At 56.8% G+C, this 8,022-nt stretch overlaps 1 protein-coding gene across 1 annotated transcript; it reads left to right on the plus strand.

Annotated features, from left to right (window-relative positions):
• Positions 1-29: 29 nt before the first annotated feature.
• On the plus strand, positions 30-7,362 carry Dusp7 (dual specificity phosphatase 7). Its single transcript, XM_055629836.1, has 3 exons — positions 30-654; positions 2,035-2,469; positions 5,235-7,362. Exons 1-3 carry the CDS (start codon positions 132-134, stop codon positions 5,540-5,542), a joined length of 1,266 nt encoding a protein of 421 aa, XP_055485811.1. The 5' UTR covers positions 30-131; the 3' UTR covers positions 5,543-7,362.
• The last annotated feature ends 660 nt before the right edge of the window (positions 7,363-8,022 follow it).

Consider the following 8,022-nt stretch of genomic DNA (forward strand, 5'->3'; position numbering starts at 1 on the left):
CGGGGCGGCGGGCGCGCGGCTCGGCGGGAGGCGGGCGCCCGGAGACGCGGCTGGGGCCAGCGCGGCCGGGGGGGCGCCGTCCCAGGGCTGGCTTGCCCGGCCCCGGCCCCGGCCCCAGCCCCGGGCTCCCCATGAAAAACCAGCTCCGCGGGCCCCCAGTGCGGGCGCACATGTCGGCTTCGGGGGCGGCGGCGGCGGCGGCTGGGGGCACCCGGGCGGGATCGGAGCCCGGTGCGGGATCTGGGTCCGGCGCTGGCATCGGAGCGGGAGCCACGACGGGAACGGGGGCCATGCCCTGCAAGAGCGCCGAGTGGCTGCAGGAGGAGCTGGAGGCGCGCGGTGGCGCGTCCCTGCTGCTGCTGGATTGCCGGCCGCACGAGCTCTTCGAGTCGTCGCACATCGAGACGGCCATCAACCTGGCCATCCCGGGTCTCATGCTGCGCCGCCTGCGCAAAGGCAACCTGCCCATCCGCTCCATCATTCCCAACCATGCCGACAAGGAGCGCTTCGCCACGCGCTGCAAGGCGGCCACCGTGCTGCTCTACGACGAGGCCACGGCTGAGTGGCAGCCCGAGCCCGGCGCTCCCGCCTCTGTTCTCGGCCTGCTCCTGCAGAAGCTGCGAGACGATGGCTGCCAGGCCTACTACCTCCAAGGTGAGGGCAGAACCAAGACCCCAGACGGCATAGGGGCTGCGCCGCTGCTCCCTGGCGCCCTCGTTGAAGGCGGTTTCCTTTCCGCTCGCTTGGCCAGGCCGGGCGCCACGTCGCCCCTGGCCCGAATCCGCCCTTCTGGGAGCCGTCCCCCAAGGTGTGGGTTTAGCCAGGCACAAGGGACCCAATCTCTGTCCTCTTTCTCGGCACGTTTCGGTGTCTGAAACAAACTTTTCCGTTCCTATTTATTTATTTTTTCCCCCGTTGATGGGAGACAACAGCGCACAGGCTCCAGCTGAGCTCCGAGGAGGAGGGGAGAGAGCGCTGCTGGAACCCAGGAAGGAGCAGAGCCCATAGGCTTAGCCTGGAATTTGTGTCATTAGAATTCTAGGGTCGGGAAGGTACCTTTCACCCACCCTCCTGTGCTTGGGGGGGGCCCGCTTATGTTGGTTTCTCTGGGATCCCAGTATGGCCCCTACCGACCAAGATTGCGGCTTCTTGGAAGCACTTGGGCAGGATGTGGCCTAGGTGTGTGTGTGGTGGGGGTGGGGATGGTCTTCAGTCCGCTGTCCCTAAGTTTATTGAAGGGGAGGCAGGCAGGCAGGCAGGCAGGGGGGCTGGCTAGTGGCTGCAGCCGGTGTTTCCAATTAACATTCCAAAATGGCCTCTTGCTGGCAGCAGACAGGCAGGCGGGGAGGGGAGGGGAGTCCTGCGGCACCCTCGGGTGCCGCAGGGCCATGCCTAGCTACATGGTGCTTCTTGTGTCCCCTGTCCTCGTGTAGCCCCCGTGGCCCCTCTCTTTAGGTCACACGCTGTGCGCGCGGGGGTGGGGGTCGTTGCTTGTGCTGAAAGGAAGGGTTCCAGAGAAAAGTGGACCGCTAGTACCCATGTCCCCTTCTTGCTGGGGGAAAGGACCACCGGTGTCTTCACACCACCCTAAGTGTGGGCGCCTGGGCTCTCTGCCTCTTACTGGCCCATGTGCGTTCTGGCCCCCCTCCCTTGGAATAGGGGTTTGCTGACCTACAGGTGTTGGCCTGAGATGGGATTGTTGGCCTTCTGCCCATCAGCCACTACTGAGCACCCAGGTGTGTTAAGTATATGTGGTAGTTACAGAAGAGAAATGAGCCGGGACCCGTCCTCAGGTGCTCTCTACCAAGTGGAAATGGCCAGTGTCCCTTAGGAGTTCCGGGAAAGGGCTCAAGGTTTAGGCCTCAGTCTCCTTATTTGTGAGGTGGTAATTGAATGGCAGGAGCAGGAGTGGGTCCACGTGTAACGTGTTTGACATGGACGTGTTGTGGCCTTTGTCATGGGGAGCCCTGACTATTAATAGTCTTTTGTGGCCCTTTTGGACTCATCAGAACCCCCATCTTGCCCTGGCCACAGGTGGTTTCAACAAGTTCCAGACGGAATATTCAGAGCATTGTGAGACTAACGTGGACACCTCGTCCTCCCCGAGCGGCTCGCCACCGACCTCCGTGCTGGGCCTGGGGGGCCTGCGTATCAGCTCTGACTGCTCAGATGGGGAGTCAGACAGAGAGCTGCCCAGCAGTGCCACTGAGTCGGATGGCAGCCCTGTGCCATCCAGCCAGCCAGCCTTTCCAGTCCAGATCCTGCCCTACCTCTACCTCGGCTGTGCCAAGGACTCTACCAACCTGGATGTACTTGGCAAGTACGGCATCAAATATATCCTCAATGTCACACCCAACCTGCCCAATGCCTTTGAGCACGGTGGTGAGTTCACCTACAAGCAGATTCCCATCTCTGACCATTGGAGCCAGAACCTCTCTCAGTTCTTCCCCGAGGCCATCAGCTTCATTGGTAGGTGTCTTGGTCTGGGCAGAGTGGGGGGGTAGGTAAGGCGAGGCGTGTGAGGGACGACGGGTGTCGCCCCTGCCCAACTGGGTACCTCCGGGCCTGTCGAGACCTGTGTGTGCTCTGCATGTGCTGGCGTGCGCCCGTGGGTGTACCATGCTTGCCGTGAGTCACGGAGTCCCTCGGGCCCCTCTACCTGTTAGGACCTGAGCAGGCCCCTGAATCAATCCCGGACTCCCCCGGCTCTCAGTACCTCTTGAGCTCTCTGTGGTCCGGCCTGTGTTTTCTGGCTTTGCTGTAGTTTTGGAGCACAGCAAGCTGGAACATCACAGCTCACAGACTCCCACGGGTCTCGCTTGCTCCGCATCACGCCTCGGCACATGTGTTTCTCCAGGATGGGGCTGTCACGATGCCTCTTCGGGCTATGTTGTGGATCTGAAAAAGCTAGAAGGTAGACCCCGGAGCCAGACTGACCCCAAACTGTCAGCTTTGGACATGGGATGCCCCTAAGTGCCTCTGTGGGATCCAGATGCTGCCTACATAGAAAGGTAGAGGCAGCTTGAGGAAGGCCTCTGTCCCCGACCTCAGCTGACTCAGGCAACCCCTCCTGCTTCCTCCTTGGCCAGCTGGCCTGGAGGTCATCTCTTCTGGCCTGGAGTCTTATCCAGGCGGCCAGGAAAGGACACAGGCTCAGGATAAACATAAAACCCTGTGCTCTCTGAGCCTGGTGCTTCTGTTTCTCCCCAGGCTCCCCGGTCAGGGTGAGGGAGGACCTGGGCAGTGTTCTCCAGATTGATGGCCACTGTGTCCAGCTGAGGGCGTTTGGTGTCAGCTGGGCTGGGCTAACTTTAACAACAGGAAGTGGGAGGCTTCCCCGCCTCATCCGCTTACTGGGAACCAAAACTAGGTGCCTGGGCTGGGAGGAAGGAAGGAAGCTGAGGTCTGGGGGAGGGTTTGCCCAGCGCTTCCAGCCCTGCCCCAGGAGACAGAGCCAGCTCTGGGGGTGCTGCCTCAGCATTTGGGCTCCCACATAAAGAAAGGGTACAGAGAGAGGGACCCCAGGCTGCTCAGTACCAAGCCCTGGTTTGTGGATGGTTTTATTTTTGAAAGCTCTCCTCCATTTCTGGAGAGAAACAAGGAAACAACCGGGTGCAGGGGTGAAAGGGAAGGTTCCAGTAAAGGGCAAGTGAAGGAATTGAGGCCCCAGCCTCCCATTAGGATTCAGTGAGACAGGATTGAGCCTCAGTCCGAAAGCTCTAAGGAAAGGTTTCCATGTGGGTCATCTGGGAGTGAGCTTACCGTGTCCCCTTGGGGGCCTTTCCCTTCACCTCTTAACGAAATTTCAAAGTCAGACCACTTGATTCCTTACAGAGCCACGTCTGTCACCTCTCCTGCTGACCCTGCCCCTGGTCCCAGAGCCATTGGGCCAGCCTGTCAGTTCTACTGTTTAGGTTCATCCCTCAGATGAACAGGGGTGATGAGAAGCATGGCCAGGCCAGAGACAGTAAAGAATAAACCATGTGTCTTAGAGCATCAACTACCTACTGTGTGCCTGGCTCCCAGGAGGCTTGGAGGCGCAGGGGTCCTAAGGACCCTGGACTGTCTCCTGTTAGCTCATGTCCATAGCAGCTGTGATACAGAAAGAAGCTGCTGCTGTGAGGTCTAGGCCAGAAGGTCCCAGGGACAATGTTCAGTGGCTCCATCAATAGAGTGCATACTGTGTCTTAGGCAGAGGTGCCTTTTGGTGGTCCTGGAGGAGGGTGGAAGGATGCAGGAAGAAAAGGGGACTGGTTGTGGCAGGAAATGTCATTCTTATCCTTGGGTGTTCAGGAGCTGCTGTTAAGACCTAGGGCACTGAGAGAGTAGAGTTCATGGCCAGGCCGGGCTGGGCCGGGCCTGGATGCCCACTGCTTTTCACAGGTGCCTGCCCCAAGCCCACATCCCAGGATGTGCAGAGAGTCCCCCATGGGGACAGGCGCTGAGTAGCAGGACCATCTGTGTGCATTTGTCCCTTTGTTTCTGCATCCGTTTTCACATTGACACAGTGGGCTTTCTGGCTGTGTGGTGCCATCAAGAGGATTCGGGTAACACCCTCCATACCGCCTGTGGCCATGGCGGAGTAGTAGTGATCCCAGTGGTGACAGTAATTTGTGCCTGGTGAACCCTTTCTTCCTTGGCTCAGATCCCTACAGAAATACCGAGAATAGCCAGAGGGGGGTAGTGGACACCTGTGATCAGCACTCTGGGAGGCAGAGGCAGGCAGGTCTCTGAGGGCAGCCTGGTCTACAGAGTGAGTTCCAGGACAGCCAGGGCTACGCAGAGAAACTGCCTCTCTAAAGTCAGGCTGCATAGAGGAGGTCCCCGAAGCACCCTGGTAGTCAGAAGTTCGGTTTTAGCATGGTGTTACCCTTCATCCACCCGATCTGTGCTGGGCTTTATTAGGCCCTTCAGGCATGTGTCTGTGCACAGCCAGATCCAGCCACTGGGCTGTCCTCTGTGCCTCCAGCCTTCTGTTTTTAAGGGGGGGTGTTAGGATTCCAAGACAGGGTTTCTCTACGTAGCCTCGGCTGTCCTGGGCTGGATTTGTAGATCAGGCTGGCTTCGGACTCACAGAGATCCTCCTGCCTCTGCCTCCCTGACTGCTGGGATTACAGGCATGCGCCACCGTGCCCAGCTTGGCCTCAGGCCTTCTGCTGTGTCCCATCTGCCCACCTGTTCCCTGGAGGTTCCTTGGAGATGACGGTACACTAACCTGTGTCCCTGTGTTTCAGATGAAGCCCGCTCCAAGAAGTGTGGGGTCTTGGTGCACTGCCTAGCAGGCATCAGCCGTTCAGTGACAGTTACTGTAGCCTACCTGATGCAAAAGATGAACCTGTCCCTCAACGACGCCTATGACTTCGTTAAGAGGAAAAAATCTAACATCTCGCCCAACTTCAACTTCATGGGGCAGCTGCTGGACTTTGAGCGGACGCTGGGGCTCAGCAGCCCATGCGACAACCATACGCCCAGTGAACAGCTCTACTTCTCCACACCCACCAACCATAACCTGTTCCCGATCAACACACTCGAGTCCACGTGAGGCCTGACACACTAGCGGGCGCAGCACCAGGGTCTCCCAGCCCTCCACAGGGTCTGGTGGGGACCCCTCACCTGCTGCCTCCTGGGCCTGAAGAACCCACAGATGTCACCTGTGTCCAGAGAACCAGGCTGAGCAGTGGCTAAGCTCCCATGCCATCCTGGGCAGGGCCCACAGCAAGGCCGCTTGAGGCAGCACTTGCCGGAGTGGCTTCAGCTTTCCAGACATGTGTTGCTGAAGTGAGCATTGCCCTCGGCTTTCAGACTGGTGGCTTGGGATCCAGCGGGGCCTCGTCTCTGCCCTAGGACATCCATTCTGCTGATGGCCAGCCATTCTGGCTATTTTTAAAGACATATCCACAGACCTGAGTTTACTACTTTTGGCAGGTAAATCCAAGCTCCCTGGAGCAGAGAGTGTTAAAGCTCTTCTTGATTTTTCTTTTCTTTTTTTTAACGAAAAGTGTTCTTTTTCAGGCTAAATGCAACAGTGGATTGTATAAACCAATATTTCACCCATTTCTTAATCTGCAAGAGGGAGAGAGAGAGAGAAAGATGTGTTCTCAATTTCAATTCTTCTTTCAAAAAGCAACCATTGTTGTATTTTCTTTTGTTTTCAATGGAAAAGACAAACCGCATGTTCTTGACCAAATGCATTTTGCACATGTGTGAAGCCTCCTCTTTCCCTGCAGGCCATTCTTGAAGCAGGGGTTGGGTTGTTCTTCAGGCATCAGGACCTCTGGTTATACCATCTTTTATCTGTGGCCCGGCCCAGCCCAGTGCCGCATTTGCATGGGCCAGTTGCTATAAGTTGTGCTTGGTGGACGCTGGGGTCCTTGCATTGTCTGCCCTCCTGCCAACCTTCTGAGAGTCCTGCAGACCTCTCCGAAGCGGAACATGGTGGTTCTCCCCTGTCCTGCTAGAGATGGTGCTACAGGGGAATGCCAAACGCAGTAGCATTAGCCCTCTGGGCTCAGCCTGTAAGAGGGCTGGGCCCTGGCCCTTTTCCAGATTACCCACCACCTCTGTGGTTATCTCTCTCTTAACTGGGAGTAGAGGCCCCACAGTGCCTGAGTAAAGCATGAAGTGGGACACAGCTCTGCCTTCCCAGTCATTTCCCCTCATCTTAAGTGTGGCTTCCATCCCCTCCTACTTCCAGTCCCCTTGTCCAGGGGTACACCCCCCACCCCGACCTGCGTTGCCTATGCCTTTGACCTGCAGGCAACTTCCACCTGTTGGGCTGGGGCAGGCGGGGCAGGGACAGGCCAGTGGGAGTATGAGGTGCTGTCTGCCACCCAGTATCCATGGGACAAAGCCACAGGTTCCATAACGTTCCTCCAGTTTTATTGCTTCTCTAGCCTTGGTTCTTAGCAGGCACCAAGAGAAATGGAAAGGGAGACTGCTGGGGTCCTAATGGGAGCAGTGCCACAGTGGGCAGTGACTGAGGACGCAGAAGCTCCACCCTACCGCATCTTACCTCACAGGGGTGGTTTTCAGGGATTCTTTAGGGCAGCAGATCAAAATCTTGACACAGCTGAGAAATTGGCAAAAGACTCAATGCTGTACATGGTATGCCCCACCCCGTCTTTCTCTCTCTCTCTCTCATTTTTAAAAAGAAAGTCCAGAAAGATGGATCAGAGTGTAAATGAGGAAATAGCAAGAAGGTGGCCAGTTTTGCTTTAAGATCTTATGAAGGAAAGTTTGTGACCCTACATATATATATATATATCTATCTATACATAAGTACGTACATACACACACACACATATCCCGAGCCAACGACGGGACTTTGTTTATATTGCAAATAAATATTATTTTTTCTTTAAATGGGGTCCTGGTGTTCAATAAGGGCCTGGGGAGGTGAGACGGGAACAGTGCTGCCTGTGTCTGTAGGACTGGGCCACATCTTGCTTCCAGGGGGTGCTCAGATAAAAGAGGTAGCGGCTAGGGCTTCTGGGTGAAAAGCAGTGGCGGTGCATGCCTTTAACCCCAGCACTCAGAGGCAAGTAGATCTCTGTTTGAGGCTAGCCTGGTGTACAGAGCAAGTTCAGGACAACCAGGGCTACAAAGAGACCCTGTGTGGAAAAACCTAAACAGAGCCAAGCTTCCTGAGACGCTGTTAGGCATGGTGAGCATGTGTTTTCTGGTGAGGGTGTGGGCATGCTGGGGGTGGTAGGAAGTGGTGTGCTCAGGCCTCCATTGGGGTCCCACTAACAGGCGGGGAGCAAGAAAACGGCTCTGGTGAGTAAGGACCACACCACAGTGGACAACATCCCTCGTGGAGATGGCCTGTGTCGGGTGGACGCAGGTGAGGGCAGTTTCACCTCTCGCAGGACTTCATCCTGTTGTCCTGGTTCTTCTCTGACCCCATCTCATTACTGCCCCAAATCACAGAGCACCAGAGCAATCGCCACCCTTGGCCTATGACAGAGAGAGGCCAGGTTCTGCCGCCTTAGGTGGCTCAGCTGTCTGCTGTGACTGGCAGCC

Source organism: Psammomys obesus, unplaced genomic scaffold (assembly GCF_907164565.1).
Source record: "Psammomys obesus unplaced genomic scaffold, mPsaObe1.curated_primary_1811, whole genome shotgun sequence".
Classification (NCBI taxonomy): Eukaryota; Metazoa; Chordata; class Mammalia; order Rodentia; family Muridae; genus Psammomys; species Psammomys obesus.

Coding starts and splice junctions, on each gene's coding strand:
- Dusp7 (XM_055629836.1), top strand. CDS start 132: ATGAAAAACCAGCTCCGCGGGCCCCCAGTGCGGGCGCACATGTCGGCT. Junction 655..2,034: donor CCAGGCCTACTACCTCCAAG/GTGAGGGCAGAA, acceptor CCCTGGCCACAG/GTGGTTTCAACAAGTTCCAG. Junction 2,470..5,234: donor CGAGGCCATCAGCTTCATTG/GTAGGTGTCTTG, acceptor CCTGTGTTTCAG/ATGAAGCCCGCTCCAAGAAG.